The sequence below is a fragment of the Berghia stephanieae genome, chromosome 1 (assembly GCF_034508935.2).
Source record: "Berghia stephanieae isolate SIO BIC M18660-M18661 chromosome 1, UCSD_Bste_1.3, whole genome shotgun sequence".
NCBI classification, from domain to species: Eukaryota; Metazoa; Mollusca; class Gastropoda; order Nudibranchia; family Aeolidiidae; genus Berghia; species Berghia stephanieae.
This window is the reverse complement of record NC_088360.1, coordinates 105,801,384-105,827,362: the sequence shown is the minus strand read 5'-3', so window position 1 is coordinate 105,827,362 and position 25,979 is coordinate 105,801,384. Positions and strand designations below refer to the sequence as shown.

The 25,979-nt window shown below is 38.5% G+C and overlaps 2 protein-coding genes across 7 annotated transcripts in view; one reads left to right on the top strand and one right to left on the bottom strand.

Annotated features, from left to right (window-relative positions):
- The window catches only part of LOC144962671 (uncharacterized), a 17,701-nt gene extending 8,119 nt beyond the window's left edge, over positions 1 to 9,582 (bottom strand). For 2 of the 4 annotated variants that reach the window (XM_078895796.1, XM_078895799.1), the window contains exons 1-3: positions 9,500 to 9,539; positions 8,333 to 8,515; positions 2,688 to 2,828 (exon numbers count right to left, since the gene is read on the bottom strand). In XM_078895796.1, coding sequence (XP_078751922.1) covers positions 2,688 to 2,828; positions 8,333 to 8,515; positions 9,500 to 9,537 — 362 coding nt within the window. In that variant the 5' untranslated portion in view covers positions 9,538 to 9,539. Of the gene's footprint in view, positions 1 to 2,687; positions 2,829 to 8,332; positions 8,524 to 9,445 lie in introns of all 4 variants that reach the window. The other 2 variants (XM_078895797.1, XM_078895798.1) reach the window with 2 other exon arrangements.
- A 4,121-nt stretch (positions 9,583 to 13,703) lies between these two features.
- On the top strand, positions 13,704 to 24,943 carry LOC144965125 (sterile alpha motif domain-containing protein 15-like). Of its 3 annotated transcripts, none has more exons than XM_078900103.1 (4): positions 13,704 to 13,727; positions 22,969 to 23,204; positions 23,729 to 23,923; positions 24,715 to 24,943. In XM_078900103.1, the coding sequence occupies exons 2-4, from the start codon at positions 23,008 to 23,010 to the stop codon at positions 24,782 to 24,784; spliced, it is 462 nt and encodes a 153-aa protein (XP_078756229.1). In that variant the 5' UTR covers positions 13,704 to 13,727; positions 22,969 to 23,007; the 3' UTR covers positions 24,785 to 24,943. The 3 variants fall into 3 exon arrangements, with proteins under 3 accessions (XP_078756229.1, XP_078756212.1, XP_078756220.1); XM_078900086.1 differs by lacking the exon at positions 13,704 to 13,727 and adding an exon at positions 14,883 to 15,070; XM_078900094.1 differs by lacking the exon at positions 13,704 to 13,727 and adding an exon at positions 14,905 to 14,972.
- Positions 24,944 to 25,979: the final 1,036 nt, after the last annotated feature.

Genomic DNA, 25,979 nt, shown 5'->3' with positions numbered 1-25,979 from the left:
AGTGTTAACCACACGCCCAAAATTTGTCAGCTTATTCGCTTCTATCTTCCCCATGGAATAAAATCATTAGTTTGAAGATATATTAATTTACTATCGTTCGATTCAAAATTATTTCCTCAAAAGTGGCCAAAGTTACCCCGTTTGACGGTATCTTTAAATCCACCAAAATTCTTTATTACTTTTATTTTATTCTGAGAGGTTTTTACAGACTTTCAGGCTTTAAAAGAAATACAGAGCATTACTTTGCGCAATATCCACAAAACGTGCTCAAAGCGCTTTACAGGGGGTTCCGGACCAACAGCAACACAAAACATGTAGAACGAACCATGACGCCTGTTAGGTTAGGCGATATTACATTATTTTCGGACAGAGGAAACGCAGTTAACGGCCAGGTACTCATTTTACACCTGATTACGGAGAGAGAAAGTGAGTAGAGCCTTTTCCAAGGGCTCAACTATGCACCGAGCGAGGCTCGAACCCAGGTCCTTCCGGTCCGAAAGCGAGTGTCATACCACTGGACCACATAGCCGCAGCTTTTCAGTCTAACTCGAATAGGCCAGTGCTGATCTTCCATAAAATATGTAGTACATTCGCCCATGGTAAAATTATAAGAAATATTGTCATAATTTCTATTTTAATCGTGTAATCAATCAGCAAATATCGACAATTAAATTGATTTTAAGATAAAGCGCGTCGATAGGTGTCAGTGTTGCCAGGTGCCTTTGCAAAAATCCCGCCAACTTTATGCCAGAAATCCGCCAAAATCCGCCAACTTTTTTTTCTACTTCACCTGCGTATTTTCCCAAAATCCGCCATTTGATTTAAAACACTTAAAATCAACAGTAACAAAAGTTTTACTAAACGCTACTCACATATTTACAACTGTTACCCTTTAAAAGCCACGAAGATTCGGAGTTTCGATTTTGTTTGAGCGGGAGTTAGACTATCGGATTTTGTTTTCACCTTCGGTTATTCTGAATTAGTTTGTGTAATATAGATCTAGACCAACAATTTGGCGGAAAATCCGCCAACCTGGCAAAACTGGTAGTCGTTTCTGGTAGGTCAATGTATGAAGTGTTTTATCTGTATCTATTTATATCTTGGATTCGGTACGTGATAAATAATAATATAGAGGGGCTAATGGTTGTTTTAGTTATTGTATGATGTGTTAGTGTGTTGGGATACAATTTTATATAGGCATTCCATACATGTTTTTGAAGTTTTGGTGATAGGACCTGTTGTGGTATTGTAGGATTATGATTGAGCTGGTGATGTCATCGGTGTTGTTGATGATGATGATGATGATGATGATGATGATGATGATGATGATGATGATGATGATCGTGTTGATGGTCATGATGGTGCTGATGATGATGGTAATGATGATGATGGTAATGATGATGATGATGATGATGATGATGATGATGGTGGTGATGATGATGATGATGTTCATGATGATGATGATGATGATGATGATGATGATAATGATGATGATGATGATGATGATGATGATGATGATGATGATGATGATGATGATGATGATGATGATGATGATGATGAAATCCTAAAACATCATGACATAATAAATATGTAAGCAATCGCGCCTATCCTGCATGATTTCGAGGTGACTCTCAAGTCGGAAATTGAGTAGAAAATCACAATTATAAGAAAATGAAAATACATTAAACGTTGTCAACGTAATGGGAGAATAACATGTCCGTATCTACAAAGAAATCCTTAGTCTCGTATAAACAGATTGTCCCAAAAGTTTGGAACCAATAAGAAAATAGTTTACGGAGAAACAGACAGCACAGCTAAGCACAGAATGTTTGCTAAATTAAAAAGAAATAATTCAAGTTTTGTTGAACGCAAACCAGAACTCGAAAAATGACAACAGATTAATCCAGATCCATCAATAATGGATTCCAACGAGTCCACCATTTCGTGTGATCAGCACTTTATTTGATGCGTCGCGCTCCAAATGTTTTTGAGCATTTCTTTGCTGACTGATTCAACTGCCTTCATTCAATAAACGTGACAACAGCAAATCAAAGCTTTGATAACCAATAGGCACTAACCACTGAGACAAGTCATCTTTAGACAAAAACTAAAAACACCCGGTATCGAAATGGGATGCACAACCCTCCATATACCAAATATGCACAGAGAGAGAGAGGGAGAGAGAGAGAGAGAGAGAGAGACAGAGAGAGAGAGAGAGTGGAGAGGGAGGGAGGGGGAGGGAGGGAGTAGGGAACGAAAGAATGGTTATACATGACCACCAACCTTCTATACCCATTAGAACATACGTCATCTACAGATCATGACAGAACACTCGGTATCGAAATGAAATGCACAAACCTCCACATAACCAAATATGGAGAGAGAGAGAGAGAGAAAGGGAGAGAGAGAGGGAGGAGGGAGGGAGTACGGAACGAACGAATGGCATACACATGTCCACCTACCTTTGATACCCAATAGACACTAACCACTGACATACGTCATCGACAGACCATAACAGAACACTCGGTATCGAAATGAAATGCACAAACCTCCACATACCCAAATATGGAGAGAGAGAGAGAGAGAGAGAGAGAGAGAGAGAGAGAGAGAGAGAGAGAGAAAGGGAGAGAGAGAGGGAGGAGGGAGGCAGTAGGGAACGAACGAATGGCATACACATGTCCACCTACCTTTGATACCCAATAGACACTAACCACTGACATACGTCATCGACAGACCATAACAGAACGCCCGGTATCGTACTGGGATGTGGAATTCGAAGGGTAGACGGCGGTCGTCCTGGAGGTTGGCATGACCCAGGCATCAAGAGACTTATTGGAAAGAAAATGGCAGTTAGCATTAGTATTTAAGTAGATATATTAATATAATATATTATAATGATATTATATTATATTTATTATGTATATATATATATTATATTATATTATATTATATTATATATATATATATTATATTATATTATATTATATTATATTATATTATATTATTATATTATATTATATTATATTATATTATATTATATTATATTATATTATATCATAATCGGGCAGCGTTGATTAGTGGTTTGGTCTTTGCTTCGTACCTGAAAGGTACCGAGTTTGACTACCGGCCACGTTGTGTGGAGTTGAGCAAGTCATCTAACCCCAACTCGCTTTGCGGCGCTGCACTGCGTCAGACGCGCGGGTTATTCCAGTCTTCCCTTCGAGTAGACCCTAAAGAATTTTTTTTTCCCTTAGGGATGAGTAAAGGAAACATATTAATTTACGTAGGCGACAAGTTAGTGTATGTCAATACTTTATTAATGGTTACCCACAGTTTTGTGTTTTTCGACGATTGACCTGGCGGTCAAAACTGGTGAGTATAAATTTTACTTAAACGCATATCATTTATACATGACAATGAGCCATCTGGATATCCTTGAGAGCGTTTAAAACAATGGGGATGATCTATATTATATTTCCGTGTTCTCGAGGACATTGATCACATTGCAAAATGTGCTCAAAATGACCCATACAGTGAAAAGTGTTCACAGTTTGAGAAATATCGAACTTCACAATTGGATTCAATAGTCTGATGTCACGTTGCCCAACAATGGCGAGCAGCGTGGTTCTAAACAAAGAAAATTGGTACTTTTTATTCTACATGCTGGCTAGAACTTATTCACATGTCATGTGATCAGAATGTATAAAAGTCAAAACATGATCATAATTATAATGTTTTTCTCCTCTGGATTCACTTTTATGCTCGTCGAAGAAATATTTCATATGGGCGTCCGCCATTGCTCCGATAGTTTAGAGCCAGTTACTAAGTTACTATGCGTCATTAGGAGGGAGTGACGTCGTGACTGTTGAAGCCAATTAGTCATTATTTTGTTCAGCATGACTCATTGGTATGTTTACAAATTTCATAAACAAGGCAGCGTGTTTATATTTATTGAGAAATGTCCAATGATTGGACAACAACAAATCATTTGATATATTATGACTAGGTTGTACGGAAACATGAATATAGATAGTATGCGCTTGGTTAAGAAGCTCACAACATTGCCATCCGGAAGTACAACGGACCAACACACAAAACTATGTGCATCCATGAACGTTTATAGTCTGGTTAATACAGTTTAGTGAGAATTACTCATAAACGCGGATGGCAATAAACAATAACAAAGGCGCGAGTGACGTCAGCTTCATTCTATCTATAGATCGTTCCCATTCAGGGGGGGGGGGGGATAGGCGACGTTGAACTTACACTTACACCGTCGCCTTCGTAACTTTTAGAAGGAACAGCTTTGACGTCACTCAGCTCTTTCTTTGTTTTGTTTTTTTCTTATAGACAGCCATTATTGTGATAAGTTATCATTAAACTATATATGCTGTGCACTTGAGTGATATAGAGAGAACGAAATTGACGTCACTCGGGTCTTTGTTATTATTTTACTTTTTTTTTGTTTTGTTTTTTTGCCATCCATGTAAGTAAACATTACAGACGAATGCGTGTTTCACGTCTGTAGTGTTTCATTCGTCCTGTTTTGTTGATGAAGGGGAAATCCGAAACGTCCACATTATCTGTTTTCGTTTATTAAATTTAAGCTTACATTCAATTTCGCATTGTTATTTATTTCTTTGAGATTCGGGCTGCAACATATACATTTTCCCTTGAGCATAGCATTTTAACCTCTCTTTCTCTTTCCTTTCTATAATAGGATTCGATAGTCTGATGTCACTTTCGAGCAACGAGCAACTTGGTTCTAAACAAAGAAAATCGGTACTTTACATTCTTAATGCTGGCTAGAACTTTTTCACATGTCAAAACATGATCAGATTTATAATGTCGTTCTCCTCTGGATACACTTTTATGTTCGTCGGAGAAGTATTTCATAAGGACATCCGCCATTGTTCCGATGATTTAGAACCAGTTACTTAGTTACTATGCGTCATTACGAGGGAAGTGACGTCACGGCTGTTAAACCTATTCAGCTCTCTGATTAAACTTACACAGCCGACCGACATATGCGTATCTAATATTGGCTCAGATTACAATCCGTGCGTTAAAATCGGGGAAATCGACCCAAAAACACAATGCCCAAATATGGAAAACTGGGACATGGAAAAGTTAGCAGAACAATAACAACACCAATAATGCCGTACTCTGGAAAAACCCATATTTAAAATTTGGCCAGAAATCTGGCCCTTCAAATATCGATCGATTTATATGACCCTCATCCTGGCAAAAACTCTCAACCCTGGGACTTTAAGGAAGACGTTGCGTAGGTTCCAGGTTTGACCGTTTTCGCCAAGATGCGGGTCCTTTAAATTGATATATATATATTTGAATAACGAGTTTCTTGGCCAAATTTGTAAATACTTGTTTGTTTGTTGTTGTTGTTTTTTTTTTTTTTTTTTTTTTTTTTTTTTTTTTCTAAAGTACGTAGTGAACTGGTTAATTAGCCACACGCCGATCGCGCATTGGAAATTAAAGGGAGTTAATCGGGGTATTTTGTCAGAATGCGTAACTAACCGATGGCGGGTCGCTTTAATTCAACCATCTACAATTATTCTTTGTTTTTCAACTATTATATTATCAATAATTAATCGTATCGAAACAGTGTCAAAACAGTGAATTTGTGATGAGCACTTGTTACAGTTTTATTGAAAGCCATTGCATGACAAATTAATGAAGAGACAACTTTCAATATCTTCTAAGTTTATAATGAGCTTTATAATGAGCTTTTATATATAGGGCAATATCCACTAAACGTGCTCAAAGCGCTTTACAATGGGGTCCCTGGCCAACAGCAACACTTAACATGTAGAACGAAAAATGACGCCTGTTAGGCGATATTACATTTTTTTTTTCGGACAGAGACAACGCTGTTAACGGCCAGGTACTCATTTTACACCTGAGAAAGGTGAAAGAATGTGAGTAAAGAGCCTTTTTTCCAAGGATTCAACTATGCGCCGAGCGAGGCTCGAACCCAGGACCTTCTGATCCGAAAGCGAGCGTGTAATACCACAAGACCACATAGGCGCACAAGTTGCGTTTTCATCATTCAGAGAACTAAAAAACGCCAGCTTTTGATTTTTTTTTCATTTATCTAGTGTCTTAACTCGGCGCATAGTTGAGTCCTCTGTGCGGCTGTGTGGTCTAGTGGTATGACACTCGCTTTCAGATCGGAAGGTCCTGGGTTCGAGCCTCGCGCTCGGCGCATAGTTGAGTCCTTGGAAAAGGCTCTTTACTCACATTCTCTAACCGTACTCAGGTGTAAAATGAGTACCTGGCCGTTAACAGCGTTATCTTTGTCCGAAAAATAGTAATATCGCCTAACAGGCGTCATGTCCCGTCCTACTTGTTAAATGTTGCTGTTGACAGGGTGATTTTTAATCATAGAGATTTTTGCTACTTTTCAAAATTGGAAAAAAATGTATTAAAAATGAGCATGTAGGATAGATAGTTTTATTCAACTAACAATAACATGTAAAAACTAAAAACATTACCTTTGATAGTACTCCTATAATTTGTCTCATAAAAATGTAATAAATAGGCATGGGGTAAAATTAATCCTGGTAAACTACGGATATCGTCGGTATAAGGGTTGAGTGAGTTAAAGAGGTAAATAGAGATCCCGATAGCTCGGTCGATAGAGCACTTGCTTCACATGCAAAGGGTTTCTGAGATCGAACTTGGGTAAAGTCGATTTTTTTTCCGACTCCCATGACCCAGCATGGTAGATTGCTGGGTCTGTTAAATCTGGCGGAAAGTACGTCTGCTATAGAAACAGGGGTGAACTCCGGCTCCATGGGCCTAATGGCTCTGAAGGACTTCCTTGTTTTTAGGGGGAAAACGCTTGTCTTGTGTACCTCAGAGAACATAATACCCCGAGGGTTTTGAAACTTCACATTTTCTCTGGTGAATTTAGTGCGGCTATGTGGTCTAGTGGTATGACACTCGCTTTTGGATGGGAAGTCCTTGGAGAAGGCTCTTTACTCACATTCTTTCACCTTTCTCAGGTGAGTAAAAAAATGAGTACCTGGCCGTTAACAGCGTTGTCTCTATCCGAAAAAAAATTGTAATATCGCCTAACAGGCGTCATGTCCCGTCCTAATTGTAAAATGTTGCTGTAGGCCAGGGACCCCGTGTAAAGCGCTTTGAGCAAGTTTACTGGATATTGCGTTATATTAAAGCTCAAAAAAAAAACATGTGTCAAACTATATTTGGGGGTATAAACTTTTTTTTGCTTCTGGATGTTTCTTTGCCGGTTCTGAAAGTCAGACTCGTCGAAGTTCCAGATAGACTAGAATTTAGTAATGTATTTATGTCTTTATTGTTTTGTTGTTGTTTTGTTTTTTGTTGGCTGAAGAATGGTTTTGAGCCAGAAACGTCCCGTGTTTGGTATTTTGTTTTTGTTTGTTCAAGCTGTTATATTTATTTTGTTTATTAATTTTTACAGTCCACAGCTTCTAGCAGTCTAATATCACTATGTGGGTTTGTGGTATGACCATCGCTTTCGAATCGGAAGGTCCTGGCTTCGAGCCTCGCTCGGTGCATAGTTGAGTCCTTGGAAAATAGTCTTTACTCACATTCTCTCACCGTACTCAGGTGTAAATGAGTACCTGGACGTTAGCAGCGTTGTCTCTGTCGAAAATACTATTTTATTATCGCCTAACGGGCGTCATATCTCGTTCTTTATGATACGTGTTGCTGTTGGTCAGGGATCCTTTGTAAAGCGCTTTGAGCACGTTTAGTGGATATTGCACGATATAAAAGCTCAACTGTTTTTTGTTTTGTTTTTTTACAGCAGAGCCTAGCGCCTGCTCTCTTATTTGTTCACTCTGAGTTTTGAAAAAGTATGCGACAGCGCACCTTCCATTAGCACCGTCCCTAATATATAGATAGTATGCACTTGGCTAAGAAGTTCACAACATTGTCATCCGGAAGTCTAACTGGCCAACACACAAAACTGTGTGTAACCATGGTCGTTTATAGTCTGGTTAATACAGTTTAGTGAGAATTACTCATAAACGCGGATGGCAAAAAGCAATAATTCTCAGTCTACCAGAGAAAGTTGTCAGTGCTAATTCACTTAACTCATTTAAGAACAGACTGGATAGCTATAGGATAAAATAAAGAAATCTTCTATGATTACAAGGCTAGCATTACATTCTGTCTTCACGGTAATCGGCAACCGGAAGAAACAAAGATGACGCCTGAGTCCAGCGAAGAGGATCATTGAGAACATGTGCTGGAAATCATCTCTAAGCTCTAAGCAATAACAATGACCCGAGTGACGCCAACTTCGAACTATCTATTAACTTACTTTCGTGTATCCGCATGAAATATGGGCGACATCTCATTCATGCTTTCAAACCCTGGGGAACACCAATCCGTCCTACAGCTGTCACATTCCAAACTGTAGATTGGCTCGGGCATCCCGAAGGATGTTTTGTGTGCATGGCTGCTGTTGCACCAACAAGACATGCTGATGGTGATGATGGTGCACCTAAATTTCTATAAATTTATATTAAATATGAAAATCGTTTATCAAATTTAAAATTGGGAGGCCTTCCGAAAGCTCCTACATTCCCAGTATTCTTTGTTTTTTATAATTTGCTAGTAGTGGGTTTGGGAGGGGTTAACTATTTCTTTTAAAGCATCCCCCCTCCCAAACCCCATTATAAAACATTATTTAAAAAAAGCCACCCCCCCCCCTTCTTCCCAAACCCCCTACTAGAACATTTTAAAAAAAAACAAAGAATACTGGGGGTGAAGGAGCTTTCGGAAGGCTTCCCTTAAAATTGGATAAAAAGTTGTTTCGATTTCGATGCCAAGTTTGACTACGTCACAGATACTTGGCAAACAATGTTTGAAATCTTTAACACTATCTGCGTTGGGTTTAGTTTAGTTTAGATACCTTATTCGATCTATTGAATGGGGAGAAAAACGCACGAAAATGTACTTTGGTTGGTCACACATTTAAATTGAAATGAACATACACTTGGCAATGCAGACGTGATTATAAAAAATAAGAAGAATCAAAACTATAGAAGATACTTGTTCTGTTACTTAGATACTTACTTACTTACTTACTTACTTACTAAGTATCTCTAAGTAGTATCTAAGTAAATATCTTATTTGCTTCTCTAAGACATATTGCTCCAGAGTTATTGATATTTTCTGTTGAAAATTTTTATCAATTTTACAGTATCTGTGATCGCTGCCTCAAAACCAGCATCACGGCGACCGGGAAAATTGGGGTTTGCAGTGCTTCAGTGCAGTGCATTGGCCCACTTATTGATAAAATTCAATTATTGATATTGTTTTCAGTAATTTTGTTTCAATTATAAAATAAATGGCAAGTGAAATGACCACACACTTGGCAAAGCAGACGTGATTATACAAAAATAAGAAGAATCAAAACTATAGAAAATACTTGTTCTGTTGGATTATTGAGATACTACACAATATTGTGACATTTTTTCGTTACTTTTTGAGTCGTGATGATGAATCGTTTTTATTTGTCATAAATTATAAACTTGGGGTAAACAGATTAAAAATGCGTAACTTCCGTTTGAGAATCAATTTAAAATATGGATGAGATTTTCTGATGAAAAGTTACATACTAATCAGGGAGCTCTTACATACCGGACATAGAATCCGCAGTGAAACCTCGTTTTGTCAAGGCTCAAGATTTCTACTTTCTCTTTCTCATCCAATGTTATCAGACATGGCGTGTTTTGATGAGAGTCTGTTAAATTTGATTTTTTTCCCTTTTTAGAATGATTTTTATGAAATGATTCTTATTTCCACAGCATTCTAACATTTCAGGATTAATTTGTTTGTGATTTCCAACAGGATTTAATATAAAATGGGGAGGAAGTGCTCAGTCGTAAATTGTCGAAGTGGATATCGTCCCACTCGCGATAATCCACCATCCGCATCAGATGAAAAGATTTCTGTTTATCGTTTTCCAACTGACGATGAAACAAAAAGGCTTTGGATTTCACGTCTGCCCAATGTATTGAAATTTGAGGATGTGACTGATAACATGGGCGTGTGTTCTTTACATTGGCCGAAAGACACTGAAATGATTCGAACCGTCGGAAGAGCCTTTCGACCTGCTAATCCACCTTCTATTTTCCCTAACGTTCCAAAATCTTGTATCCCTCTACAGGCTGGCAGACATACTTGTCGTACTACAGACAGAGCAACAGCAGAGTCAAGAGCTGTTGTTATTGATGAAATGGCTGAATTTCGTGCAAGAGATTCGCTTGATGGAAAGGATTTTCATGAACGCTTTATTGACATGCTTCTTGGCCATCCTGTAGGAGGTGTTGTTGGATTTGAAAAGGCAAGAGGGCTCTACACTTTCTGTAGTATACGTAGAGATGGTCCAATCTGTGATTTTTCTATGTTTTTTAATATATTATCTTCCTCAGGTTCTCTGGCTTTATCATTTGAATGCTACAAGGGCGTCAGAAAAATAAAGAATTATCCAGACTTTATTTCTAGTGACAAGCAAGTGAAGTGTTGGAGTGGGCTTGATGCATTGATTAAGTATGTCATTTCCAATGATGAAGATGTTCCACAGGTGAAATTTCTACAACGTAATGTTCACATTCTTAATGCCTCTAAAAATAAACGCATTTACTCCACAGAGGACCTTTTTACTGCTTTTAGTTGGTATTCATTGTCTCGTTCTCTATATTCACAGCTTAGGAATTATTTACAATTACCATCCATTTCTACTTTACAGAAAATTACTGCTGTCAGCAAAAATATGAGTGATGCAGCTTTATTTACCTCTATTTTCAGGAGCATCAGTGAGCGCAACCGGGGATGTATATTGATTGTGGATGAAATTTACATCAAAGCCTCTTTGTCGTATCGTGGTGGTGAAGTCTTTGGTTATGCTCATGATTATCCTGACAGAGCAGCTACAACAATGCTTGGTATTATGGTGAAATGTTTTTTTGGTTCAAAATCTTTCCTTGCCAGACTTGTTCCGTGTCATTCATTAACTTCTGAATTTCAATTTCAACAGGTTGCTGAAGTCATTACAACTGTGGAGGAATGTGGAGGAAATGTTGTCGCCATTGTATGTGATAATAATAGAGTAAATCAGTCTTTTTTTCAGAAATTTGACAGAGATGATGAGCAAAAGCCTTGGATTGCTAAACCCCCAATCTCAACTAATCACAAACCTCTTTTTTTGATTTATGATCCAGTTCACCTGTTAAAGAACATACGTAATAATTGGATTTCAGAAAGAACTGGTACCATTGCTTTTTCACCTTTAGATAGTCCTGACCCCACAGACAAGAAGATGGCTAAATGGTCTGATTTGATCGCACTATATGATCATGAAACATCTGAATTTTCATTGCGCATGTCTAAATTAAATAATGTTTGTCTTAGGCCTTCTAACATCGAAAAGCAGAAAGTTTCTCTTGTTCTTGATGTCTTTTCAGAAAAAACAAGTGCAGCCCTCAAGTCTTCATCAGCTTCGACACAGTCATGGAAAGATACGGCTATATTCATTGATAATGTGATATGTTTATGGAAAGTTTTCAATACAAAAGATCCTCTCCGACAGACTCGACTTCGAGATCCTGATATGGCAGTAATCAGGGATGAGGAGCATCACCAGCTGGATATTCTGAACTCATGGGCAGATATCGCATTACGTCTTACTCCACTTTCTAATCCTCGTATGCATTCTCTTACAGCAGATACAGCCAAGGCTCTCTTCTGGACCTGCAAGTGCTTTATTGATTTGGCAAATTTTCTCTTGTCCTCAGATAACAGTCTCCATCATGATTATGTCGCTCTTGGTTTTTTTCAACAGGATGATATTGAAAGCCATTTTGGTCACTTACGCAGATCAGCAGGGTGTAACTATTACATTTCAGTAGAGAATGCCTCACATACCAATACCATTGATCGTGCCAAGCTCATGCTGGAGAGCATGACAACAGATGTTGATTACAGTGGAGCACCGCATGCTTGTAATTTATGTGACCTTCCATTTTCTGACAATGATATTTTGCTTTTAGATTCACTTCCAGACTTTCCTAGTAAATTGTCAACTGATGAGACAATGCCTCTTTTTTATATTGCAGGTTATATTGCATCGAAACACCCGGATCTCCAAGGTAACATGTCATCGTTTCCCACTGAGACTACTTCTTTTACAGCAACGCTTTCTCGTGGTGGTTTGAGCTGTCCTTCAGAAGGACTTTTTCAATTTGTTCTCTTGTGTTTTGGATTTTTCAGACAGACAGTGGAGCTATCATGTAGGCGTAGATATCTTAATTTATTCAAAGAATTTCCTCGTTTTTTCAGATTGGACTGTTCCATACCAGACGCTGCAATTTCAAGACTCGTTAATATTTTGCTAAAGAATTATTGCAGGGAAAATGTGGAGGAAAGAAATGTTGAGCGGAGTGCAAGGAAGATAAGAAAGCTGACATCAACATAAGACATCATTATCAAGCATCCTTTCTCCCCCCCCCCCCCCCCATGCCCCAATGTTAAATTTTTATGTCCATGAATGTGAATATTAATTCTCGAATTTCAGAGACACCCTCAAATAATTTTCTTCTTATATCCTCAGAATCGCCAATATTACTTACAGGGCCATGTATGTATTTCTATGTATTTATTTATTTAAAAACAAAAAAAAAAAATAAAAAAAAAAATAAAAAAAAAAACCTTAATGCGGCCACATTTTGATTGTGACGGTCACAAGCCCGTTAAACGCAGAGTGAGGTACAAATTGTATCATGAAATGGAATCATCTGGATTATTCTTCCAATGGATTAAGATTATGGTGTGTTTCTTATTTGGATAAATATTTCTGAGGATTAATTTGTGGTTGTGATATTCATGGCATGTAAGTAGACACCCTTAGATTTGGATATTTTTCACTTTCTTTTTCTTACTAGACTACTTGTCAAGTTGTATTCCAACAATGTGAATAATAGCATTTCTATCCCTCACTACTATTACTCTTAAGTTAATAGACTTAGATTAAAAGTACATGTCAGTGCTAATGGAGAATATGAACTAACAACTAATAACAATGAAATATGAAATAGATATAGTCTTCTTAGAAATAAGTAGTAATCATGTCATGATAATCATCCTTATTATTATTATTATTATTTAAAAAAATATTATTATTATTATTATTATCTTATTTATAATAATAATAATAAATAATAATAATAATAATAATAATAATAATAATAATAATAATAAATAATAATAATAATATAATAATAAATAATAATAATAATAATAGTAGATCTTTATTGTCCATAAATATGGCAATGTGTCATAGAACTAGAAATATTCAGATTTTATGGGGTTTCTTCTTGATATTTCGTACTGTTTACAAAATAATAACTATCAATTTGAATTGCCCTTAATTAACCCATCTGTGATTTAAGCAATTATAATCAAGGTTAGCTATCATCAGAGTAATATGTATTTAAACTAGAATCATGAAAAATATAATTTCTCAATAAAAATAGTTGTAGAGAGGCACTTTTAAAAAGCGTTTTAAACGTTTCGTAATTCGTACAGATTCATTGAGGCCCAGTTTTTAGGCCTCCAATAGAATCGATTCTCTTCCGGGCTATGTGACCTACTGTCTGTTCACCTACATACTAATGGATGAAGCTGATGTTCCCTAAAACTAAATAAAATATGTAAATAAGATGTTTTAATGTCCGCAATATTCATTCATTGGTTTTTTTTAAAATTGTGTTTCAATTGTCGCCCTTTATTCACTTCAAATTGAGATTCTCATGTTTGTGTCGGTGTGTTTTGATGGGAGGGGGGAGGGGCGGTTTTTTTTATTGGGGGTGGGGGGTTGGGGGGGGGGGAGGGGTGTTCTTTCTGTTTGTTTTGCGTTTGTGTGTTTTGTTTTGTTTTTGTTTTTTGCTTTTGTTTGTCTGTTTGGGTCTTGTCTTGTCTGGGGGCTTGTTTGTTTTCTTTTGACTGAAGTGGTCTTCGCTTGATGTTATGTGAGATTGGTCAGTTTTTTCCTTTAACTTTGTCTTTTAACAGCCATGTTTGAATAATACTTCAATATACCTGCATCCATGTATAAATCTAACATGATTATTTGTTAAACTTTTGACATCAATTTTTATATATTATGAAAAGCGATTCCTCATGTGAAAAATATGATATGAAACAGTGTGTCTCACTTTCTGTTAAACATAGGTATCTCGTTTTCCATTCTTGTTGGCGGCGTGAGCACAGTTGCTGGTTTAATAACCGGACCCGACGTAGATATATATACAGGTCTGACATCTGAATCCACATATGGGCATAGTTTAACATTGTTGTAGTGGAAAATATTTTGCGTCATTCTTTGAGAGTTCCATTACAACAATGAGCCCATAAAGAATTGGGTTATCAGACCTTCAAATAAGTGTACATCACCCGGATCCAATTATGGGCTCGTATTAACCTTGTAGTAATGGACGATATTTTGCTTTCGTTTGAGAGTATTTCCATTAGAACGATGTGGCCGTGGCAATCTGGATAGCCAGACCTGCAAATAAGTACATATAATTATCTCATTCGTCTGTAGCATGGCCGACTATAGTTACGTCATGGTCTGTAGTGTTTCATTCATCCTGTTTTGTTGATAAAGGGGAAACCCGAAACGTCCACAGTATCTGTCTTCGTCTAATAAATTGAAGCTTATAATTCAATACGTATTGTTATGGTTTTTTTTCTCCTTCGAGCTTCAAGCAGCAACATTTTCATCGATCGATCTATTTAATGAATTTACTGAGAGAAAAAAAGCACAGAAATGCACTTCCGTTGGTCACACAATTAAATTGAAATGAACACACCACAGTTTGTATGCATTGAGCATTAATTGGCACTAGGCGAATGGGACACTGTATGCAGATGGAGAAATCAGACTGGCAGTTTTTGTGAGACCTTGTTTCAATTATCATAACGTGTTAGCAGCTTCCTTCCTTTGTTTACGCTCCTGATCTATAGACTGGATGCCAAAGGCATATATTTTCAGGTAACTCTGATTCATGATTAAAATCAAAGTATAAAAGCAAGACAATAGTTATAAATCTTTATTGTCCATCAAATGAAAAATCTTTGGGAGGCCCTCCGAAAGCTCCTCGTGCTGAGGGAAACAACCCAAATATTCCCTGAACTAATCCTAAGAAAAGGGAGAGACCTTCCGAAAGCTCATCGTGCTGAGGGAAATAACTCAAATATTCCCTGAACTAATCCAAAGAAAATGGAGGCCTTCCGAAAGCTCATCGAGCTAAGGGAAACAACCCAAATATTCTCTGAACTAATCAAATTAGGAAATGTTAAACTTTCACAAATCTATCAAGGTTTGTTCTACAGTTTTAGAAATGCTTCTATGTGATGACAAATTGAATAAATAAACGCATGACAAAAGGTCCACGGAGAAAATAGAAATTGAATGAAATGCTAGAACGAGGAGCTTTCGGAAGGTCTCCCCTTTATTGTCCATAAAATGGAAAATCTTTAGTGGTCTGCTTTGCACTACCATGCAATACTTCAAAAAACAAATTGGCGGCTGATAACCAAAACGATGGTCATATAGGACATTTTGATCTTTCACTAATCTGTCAAGGTTTGTTCTAGAGTGTTTTAATTGCTACTGTATATTGACATATTGAAATAAACGACTGGCAAAGACCCATGGTGAAAATACTAATTGAAAGAGATGCTAGACCGAGGAGCTTTCGGAAGATCTCCCGTTTTTGTCTATCTGATCTGAACAGCGATTTTAGTTAATAACCGTGTATTTTTTCTGAAACAATATATTCATGTTTATAAATAATGTGTTAAATCAGGCAATGTGATCTCTATGATAAATTAATGTAAATGTTGCTGCTCGAAGCTCGAAGAAATAAATAACAATGTGAAATTGAATGTAAACTTCAATTCAAAAATATACTAAAATAGATAAAATGGACGTTTCGGGTTTTCCCCTTTATCAACAAAACAGGATGAATGAAACACTACAGACGAATGAGATAATGTGGTAGTGGCGTTGTTAAGATGAATAAACAAAAACACTGATGGGCAGTAAATAGTAGTGCCGCGCTGAGGACCGGACCGAGGACCGGTCCCACGGTCTTTTAGCTGTGAACCGTGGTCCAGTCCCAAAGAGGAAGACCGCCGGCGGTCCTCACTTCTTATCACCTTTCAACGGTCTCGCGCCATACTACTTCCCCAGCGATTCGTTGCCTCGGTCCTTTGCCTATCTTCCACCAATCACCACCCATCCCACTTAATTAATCGCACCCACCCCCCTTTGTAGATGTAGAGTCACATTGGGCAAAGATCAAGGAAGTCTACATAACAACTTGCCACGAGGTATTGGGGGTAAAGAAATCGGAACATAAAGAATGGATAAGTCCAACCACCTTGGACCTTATTGAAAAGAGGAGAACAAGGAAGGAACAAGTGAATGCAAGCCGAACAAGGGCTTCGAGACTGGATGCACAAGAGCAGTATCGAGCCATAGCTAAGGAAGTCAAAAGATCTGTGAAGAAAGACAAGGAAGCATTCATGAACAGACTTGCAGAGAAAGCAGAAGCAGCAGCGACTGGAGGACACATGAGGATCCTTTATCAAACTACCAAGACACTTGCTGGAAATTATGGGAAACCAGAGGTACCAGTCAAAGACAAAGATGGGAAAACTATTTTTGGAAAAGAGGCTCAATCTGAACGATGGAGGGAACATTTCAACTGCCTTCTGAACAGACCACCACCAGACAACCAGCCAGAAATTTTGCCTGCAAGGAATGAGCTACCAATTAGCTGTGATCCACCATCGATAGCAGAGATTGTGGGTGCCATTAACAAGATGAAAAGGGGGAAAGCTGCTGGACCAGACCAGATTCCACCGGAGGCTCTAAAAGTTGATGCGGAAAGAAATGCTGAGGCCCTGCACCCACTATTTGAGAGAATCTGGAATGACGGGATATTCCCAAAGGATTGGAAGGAAGGACATCTTATCAAGCTTCCAAAGAAAGGGGACCTCAGTAATTGTAATAATTATCGAGGCATCACTCTTCTTTCTATCCCAGGAAAGGTTTTCAACCGTATTATTTTAGAGAGAATTAAGAATGCAACAGATGCTAAACTGCGGGACGAACAGGCAGGTTTTCGAAAAAACCGTTCAACCACCGACCAGATTGCCTCTCTGCGAGTCATAGTGGAACAGTCTATAGAATGGAACTCTCCTCTTATTGTCAACTTTCTGGATTACGAGAAGGCTTTCGACAGTATTGACAGAGCAACATTGTGGAAAATTCTGGCACATTATGGACTCCCTGAAAAGATAGTAAACCTCATTAAGGAAATGTATGAAGGATCAAGTTGCAGGGTTGTACATGAAGATCAGCTTACTGACAGCTTTGAAATTAAGACTGGTGTCAAGCAGGGATGCTTGCTCTCTCCATTCCTGTTCATCCTTGCCATTGATTGGCTAATGAAGGAAACCTCCAAAGGGAGAAGAAATGGGATTCAGTGGACCCCCTGGACACAGTTGGATGATCTGGATTTTGCAGATGATCTGGCTCTTTTGTCCCACACCCAGGACCAGATGCAAGCAAAAACCACAATTATAAACAGCCTCTCGGAATCAATTGGTCTAAGAATTCACCCTGCAAAGTCAAAGGTCTTGAGGATAGGTACTCGTCAAAGGGAGCAGATCAAAGTAAAAGATCAGGAACTCGAAGATATAGACACTTTCTGCTATCTCGGAAGTATAATTGACAAGGATGGAGGCACGGAAGCAGAGGTGAAAGCACGAATAGGAAAGGCACAGGCTGCATTCACATCTTTGAACAGAGTTTGGAGAACTAAAGATATCTCCCTTCAACTAAAGCTAAGACTTTTCAACTCAAACGTGAAGTCTGTCCTACTGTATGGATGTGAAACTTGGAACGCATCACAGGCATGTATAAGGAGGGTACAGATTTTCGTAAACAGGTGCATGCGTAAGCTACTCAGAATAAAATGGATGGATAGAATAAAAAATGAAGAAGTATGGAAAAGAACACAGCAGAAACCAGTGGGAGAGGATATAGGAAGAAGACGATGGAGGTGGATTGGACACACGCTTAGAAAGAATGACTCAACTATAACAAAGAAAGTATTGGACTGGAACCCTCAGGGCAGAAGATCAAGGGAAGGCCACGAGGAACATGGAGAAGAATTAAAGAAGCTGATATACAGAGAAGTGGTAAGACCTGGAATGAGATAAAAAAGTTGGCTCAGGATAGAGAAGGATGGAAACTGTTTGTCTGTGGCCTATACCCTGACCCAGGGTGAAAAAGGCAATGATGATGACCCCCCTTTGCCATACACTAAACGACACAGACGACCATAGAGGCAGACGACCACCTCCCTCCACTCCGCAAACCGCCCTTTCGTGTGTGAGATGGGGGAACAGGAGGCGCACGCCTTGGACGATTCCATTATACGGGGTAAATTTCAACATTTACTACACCATAATGATCGCAATGACAATGATCTATGATGAAGGCATGACCCCTCTTCTCTAATGGGTTATTGTTTGAAATGTATGTGACTACTAAAGATGTGTGTGTGTGTGTGTGTGTGTGTGTGTGTGTGTCGACCTAGCAAGTTGCAAGTCTGATTTTTTGTTTTCTTTTGTCCATCTCTTGTCGCCACTCCTTTCTATCGCATTGTTGTCATTTAAAATAATACAATAATATTAAAATTTCGTTTGGTGTTTTAACTAATCAAGTAATATGAGTTTCATTAGTTTCTTCCGTCCAAAAAAACCAGTTATAACGTCTGTATTTTTAAAAGGTCCAATAGAATATTTGGGGACCCCGATAGCTCAGTTGATAGAGCACTCTCTTTATACGCAAAGGGCCAGAGATCGATCCCGGGTGCAGTCGATTTTTTTCTGAATCCCTGTCTACTCAGCAATGAATGGGTAGCTGAGTTTGTTAGATCTGGCGAAAAGTCACCATCGACCCCTCTTATCACCTCATCCACCCCCTCTTATTATAACTTCACGTCTCTCTCTTACTCTTCAATGCTCGCTGCCCTCTAATGTGTGTGTGTGGGGGGGGGGGGGGAGGGGGGGGGGGGGGTAGGAGTTGCGTGTGTGTATCAACGCCACGAACAACTCGATCAACGCCTTGGGCGATGCCATTATCTCCGTTAATGGGGATAAATTTCAAATTTTATTAAATTATCGCAGTAACAATGAAGTACGGTGAGCAAATAAAGAAGGCATTACCCCTCTTCTCTAATTAGGTTACAATTTGAAATGAGTGTGACTACTCCGTGTGTTTTACTCCTGTAGGCCACGGTTTTCATCGTGTAGCGGTCTTTAACGGTTCAAGAATGAACGGACCGGTCTAGAGACCGGTCCTTGCGGTCTTCATTTCCCAAGGACCGTAGGACCGTGGTCCTTAAGCTTGCCAAGGACCGCCCCGCACTAGTAAATAGTGTGCTCCTTTGTAAGGAAGCACGAATTGAAGCTTACATTCATTTTCACATTGTTATTTATGATAAATTAATTGGATTCAATAGTCTGATGTCACGTCGCCCAGCAACGGCGGCCATCGTGGTTCTAAACAAAGATAATCTGTACTTTTTATTTTTCATGATGGCTAGAACTTTTCATATGTCTTGTGATCAGAATGTGTAAAAGTCAAAACATGATCAGATTTATAATGTGTTTTTCTCCTCTGGATACGCTTTTATGCTCGTCGGAGAAATATTTCATAAGGGCGTCCGCCATTGTTCCGATAGTTTAGAGCCAGTTACTAAGTTACCATGCGTCATTACGAGGGAAGTGACGTTACGACTGTTGCAGCGTAGTACACTATACAATTTCTTCTTTGTAAATACACGTGTAAGACGTGTACCTTTTTGTAGGTTCCTGGTGTAAAATGAGTGCCTTAACGTTAATAACGTTTTCTCTGTCGGAAAAAAACCCAGCAACATTGTAATATCGACTAAAAGCCGTCGTGTCTCTTCACATTCTCTCACCGTACTCAGGTGTAAAATGAGTACCTGGTCGTTAACAGCGTTGTCTCTGTCCGAAGAAATGTAATATCGCCTAACAGGTGTCGTCATGGCACGTCCTACATGTTAAGTGTTGCTGTTGACCAGAAACTGATTGTAAAGCGATTTGAGCACGTTGGGTACATGATGCGCTATATAAATGTCCATGGTCAAAACCAAATAGAGCATAAAGAACGAGTTTGGTGGAAATAATGCATTCCCTGGTTGTGTGCGGCTAGCCAGTGGTCTTCTGGCATGGTATGACACTCGCTTTCGAATCGGAAGGCCCTGGGTTCGAGCCTCGCTGGCGCATAGTTGAGTCCTTGGAAAAGGCTCTTTACTCACATTCTTTCACCGTACTCAGGTGTAAAATGAGTACCTGACCGTGAACAACGTTGTCTCTGTTCGAAAAAATAATTGTGTATCGCCTAACAGGCGTCATGTCTCGTTCTGCAAATTGCGTGTTGCTGTTGGTCAGGACTTGTAAAGCGCTTTGAACACATTAAGTGGATATTGCCCTATTTAAAAGCTTATATTATTAGATAAGACAGGGTGATTGAAATTACAGACTGTTGCACAAATTATTGACAAAGACATGTGTGACTTTTAGAACAGATAATAAAGCTGTGTAAATAAGTGTTTTAAAATGAGAGGGGGTGGGGGGGGGGAGGGTGACTGAATGGTTAAAGCATTGCACTGTAACTTGGAAGACCCCTTGTTCGAGCTCGCTTCAGGCACGTTCGTTTTATTTTTCCTTGGGCAAGGCTATTAACGGGGGTTCCGATAGCTCGGTTGGTCGGAGAGGACTCGCTTCACAAGCAAAGGGTCCGAGATCAATCCCGGGTACACTCGATATTTTTTTTTCTGACCCCCTGCTGTCCACCCAACAGTGATTGGGTAGCTGGGTCTGTTAAATCCCGGAGGAAAGTAATTTGCGATTGACTAGCGCCCTGTCCAAATGGTTGTAAGCAATTGCTATTGTCCATTTCGCGCTACGGAAACCGGGATAAACTCACGGCTCCATGGGCCTGGTAGCTCTGAAGGAAGACTATTAACCCCAAATGGGCTTCAACAGTCGTGACGTCACTTCCCTCGTAATGACCCATAGTAACTTAGTAGCTGGTTCTAAACTATCGGAACAATGGCGGACGCCCTTATTCTCCGTCGAGCATAAAAGTGTATCCAGAGTAGAAAAACGTTATAAATCTGTTCATGTTTTGACTTTTTTACATTCTGATCACATAATCATACGAAAAAGTTCTAGCCAGCATGAAGAATAAAAGTACCGATTGTCTTTGTTTAGAACCAAGCTGGTCGTTGCTAGGCGGACGTGACATCAGACTATTGAAACCTATTTGCATTGGAAAAAAATTGGTGATTCCTGTTGACATCAGACTTTTGGTCATTTGTAGTCATCTGATTTCGCATCTGACTGCACCTGCTTTCTTTGGTATTGATATCGTTCGGGATTAGATTCCGAGTCTTGAAGTGCTACGTGTGGCCAATCTTGTTATACGGATGCGAAAGCTGGACTACAAATGCAGAAACACAAAAGAACATTGAAGCTTTTGAAATGTGGTGTTTGAGAAGGATGCAGAGAATATCGTATACTGCACACAAAACCAACGAAGAAGTGCTAAAACTAAACAAACATACCAACAAAGGAAATTAATGCCCTTAATAGCGGATCGACAACTATCCTTTTTCGGACACATAGTAAGGAAAGATAAGAATGAATACCTGGCAAGTTGTGGAAAAATACCTGGTAAACGCGCCCGGGGGAGACAAAGAAAAACACTCATAGACCAACTGAAGGGCTTCACCAACCTAACAATCCAAGAGCTGTTTGAAAAAGCAAGAGACAGGGAGGAATGGAGAGAGATAATTCATGCAGTATCCGAAGCCTGGATCAGGCATGGAACCTAGAAGAAGAAGTCATCTGATGTCCGATTACTAATTTGAACTACACACGTTGAGTGTGTAGTGTTATCGTTCTTGCCTTGTGCACTGTCTATTGTGTTCCATATATAATCTTATACTTGTCTTGTGCATATCATTATCTATGTCTCATTATATTTGGTTCATATTGATCATTGCCTGCCTAGCACATTGCGGAATAGGGCATTGTTTCTTTATTTCCATAAAATTTGTTCAGAACATCAGAATGACTTAGATTTATTTTGTAAATGGATCATCTGTATACCTTAATGATATCTGAGTGTGGCTATGTGGTCTTATGGTATGACACTCGCTTTCTGATCAGAAGGTCCTGGGTTCGAGTCTCACTCGGCACATAGTTGAGTCCTTTAAAAAGGGCTCTTTACTCACATTCTCTCACCGTGCTCAGGTGTAAAACGAGTACTTGGCTGTTAACAGCGTTGTCTCTGTTGAAAAAAAAAATTAATTGTAATATCGCCTAACAGACGTCAAGTCCGGTCATAAATGTTAAATGTTGCTGTTGGCAGGGACTCCTTGTAAAGCGCTTTGAACACGTTTAGTGGATATTGCTCTATATAAAAGCTCATTTTAAATGGAATGATTAGGAGAAGCCATCTCATTATGGCGCGCGGAACTGTGTAATTGGATTCAAAAGTCTGATGTCACGGCGAGCAGCGTGGTTCAAAACAAAGAAAACCTGTACTTGTTATTCTTCATGCTGGCTAGAACTTTTCATATGTCATGTGATCAGAATATGATATAAAAGTCAAAACATGATCATATTTATGTTTTTCTCCTCTGGATACACCTTTATCATAAGGACGTCCGCCATTTTTCCGATAGTTTAGAGCCATTACTAAGTTACTATGCTTCATTATGAGGGAAGTGACGTCATGACTATTGAAGCCTATTATTTCTTTGTTATCTCGTTCAGTATCTAACAGGGGGATTGCAAGGAAGGGATAGGGAAAACATGAGACCTGCACGTTGTCAATTCCGGTGTCAGCCTAGTTTAATGGATCCCACTTACAAGTACAGATCAGTCTATGCTCATCAGATGAACCCAATGTCAGGAGTTAGTCTGGTAGAACCCCTGTTTGAACAGCCCATCTTTTATTGTTGGTCACCGGAGTGCGTTGGGAATTGGCTAACCTCGATCGGATTCAGACGGTATAGTAGTGGTGGTGGTAGTAGCAGTAGTAGTAGTAGTAGCAGTAGTAGTAGTAGTAGTAGTAGTAGTAGTAGTAGTAGTAGTAGTAGTAGTAGTAGTAGTAGTAGTAGTAGTAGTAGTAGTAGTAGTAGTAGTGGTAGTAGTAGTAGTAGTGTGGTGGTAGTACGTAGTAGTAGTAGTAGTAGTAGTAGTTAGTAGTAGTAGTAGTAGTAGTAGTAGTTAGTAGTTAGTAGTAGTAGTAGTAGTAGTAGTAGTAGTAGTAGTAGTAGTATAGTAGTAGTAGTAGTAGAGTAGTAGTAGTAGTAGTAGTAGTAGTAGTAGTAGTAGTAGTAGTAGTAGGTAGTAGTAGTAGTAGTAGTAGTAGTAGTAGTAGTAGTAGTAGTAGTAGTAGTAGTAGTAGTAGTAGTAGTAGTAGTAGTAGTAGTAGTAGTGGATTGCTTAGACTTGTGTACTGATTTTTACATAGTTAAGAATAAACTAGCCTTTCATAAATACCACGTATGTACGTTTCCATTCTTCACAGATACAGCGATTTGTTTCGGCGCAAAGAGATAGACGGGACACGCCTTTATCACTTGGACGCTGAGGACTTGCTTAAAGTGGGAGTGCTCTCCCTTGTCGATGCCGATTACATCCTCTCTGAACGTCAACGTTATGAGAGATTGTGTCAGAGACAAAAAGATGCAATGCCGCCTTCCGTACCGTACCATCAATACAAGTACTTCGTTGCACTTTTCTTTTGTAAAAAACAACAAAAACAAATTCAAAACCAAACAAACAAACAAAAAGTATATAAATAGAGCGTAAAATAGAGTATTTATATAGCGCACTATCCACTAACGTGTTCAAAGCGCTTTACAAGAGGTCCCTGACCAACAGCAACATGTAACATGTAGAACGAGACATGACGCCCCTTTAGGCGAAATTGCAATTTTTTTCCGACAGATTGTACAACGCTGTTATCGGCCAGGTATTTACTTTACACCTGAGTACGGTGAGAGAATGTGAGTAAAGAGCCGTTTAGCAAGGACTCAACTATGCGCCGAGAGAGGCTAGAACCAAGTACCTTCCGATCTGCAATACGACACGTTGGAGCTGGGTGACCGAATTGGATCTACATAACAACCTATCTCCCATGGGCATCGGATTTCAGCACGCCTTTTGGATTTTCCCAAGAGCGCGTTATAATCCAGCGAGTATTGTATCTTTAAAGTGATCAATTGTCGCTCATGATAGTGTGTTAAATCAATGACGAATTCTTTGGAAGAGATAACAAAAAATAAACAAACAAATAGATAAATAAATATAAATAAATAAATAAATGAATAAATAATAAATAAATAAATAAATAAATAAATAAATAAGTAAATGAATAATTGAATAAGTAGATAAATAAAAATAAATTAATAAATAGATAAATAAATAAATGAATAAATGAATAAGAAAATAAATAAATAAATAAATAAATAATAAATCGTGCCTTTAAAGTGATTTTCATTTTCCTTCCAGATCCTTGTATTTTGGAGAAAAACCTTTATACCGACTGACCGGCCAGTCCTTTGACACGTGCTCAAAATGATTTAAAGTAAATCTACACACAAAATAAAACCAAAATGTCTGCCTACAGAACTGAAGTCCTACTCTGATGAAGAAAACACGTATTTCTAGTCAAAATGTTAAAGACGGGACTTTTCAGAATACGGCAAAAAGAGAAATAAATAGAAAGTTTGAAACAAAACCGGCTGTCTCTACTTTTCGTGTTTTTTTTTCCTTTAAAAATAATGTCTTTGTGTTTAGAGTTGCTGAATGAGTTTGGGGGGGGGGGGGGGGGGGGTTTCCCCGTTAGTTTGTTTTATTTTTAATTCTGTGAAGTTATTATTTTATTACTGTATTTCTAAAAATCTATAGGCAGCTTTTTTTTCTTTTTTTTTTTTTTTTTTTTTTTTTTGGGGGGGGGGGGGGTTGTTGTTGTTGTTGATGTTGTTTGGTTGGGTCTTTTGGGGTTTTTTTTTGATGTTTTTCTATATTTTTTTTCCTGTTTTTTTTTTTTTTTTGTTTGTTTGTTTGTTTGTTTTTGGTTGCTTTTTCAGCGTCAGTAAAAAGGAAAAAAGGGGATGGTAAAAGAGTTCTAGATTTACTTAATTTGAAAGCACCCAAGAAAAAGTAAGACAAAGGGGAATTGGTTCCAATAGGAAACAGATGTAGATTCCAAGAGTACAATCCATCAATGTGCTTAGTTTGAGATCACCTAAAAGTCTCACCCAGATATCAACACAGGATCCCACTAAGAGGAATACACTCAAACGTTTACAAGATATCAAAACAAGAAATATAACTATAAAAACACAAGAGAGAGATGATTTAGAAGTAAAAATGTTTTTATTTTGTTTTTAAGGGTTTTATGGCGCTTGCAACACGTGTGTTTGTTTTTAAGGGTTTTACGGCGCTTGCAACACATTTAGGTTATATCAGCGCCAGTAAACAGGGAGAGAAAAAAAGTTCTAGAATTACTATTAAAGCACCAAAGAAAAAGTAAGACATAGGGGAACTGGGAACAAATTGGGATCAGATGTAGATTCCAAGAGCATACCACCAATGTACTTGTTTTTGTTTGTTTTGTTTTTAATGGTTTTACGGCGCTTGCAAACATTAAGGTTATATCAGCGCCAGTAATAAGGAAGAAAATGGGATAGTTAAAAGTTCTAGAATTACAATTAAAGCACAAAAGAAAGGGTAAGACAAATGGGAATTGGTTCAAATAGGGAACAGATGTA

Excerpts from the sequence above, each read along its gene's own strand:
- LOC144965125 (XM_078900103.1), top strand. The coding sequence starts at position 23,008 with ATGAGACCTGCACGTTGTCAATTCCGGTGTCAGCCTAGTTTAATGGAT. Across the intron at positions 23,205-23,728 it reads ACCTCGATCGGATTCAGACG|ATACAGCGATTTGTTTCGGC; the intron begins GTATAGTAGTGG and ends CATTCTTCACAG. Across the intron at positions 23,924-24,714 it reads GTACCGTACCATCAATACAA|ATCCTTGTATTTTGGAGAAA; the intron begins GTACTTCGTTGC and ends TTTTCCTTCCAG.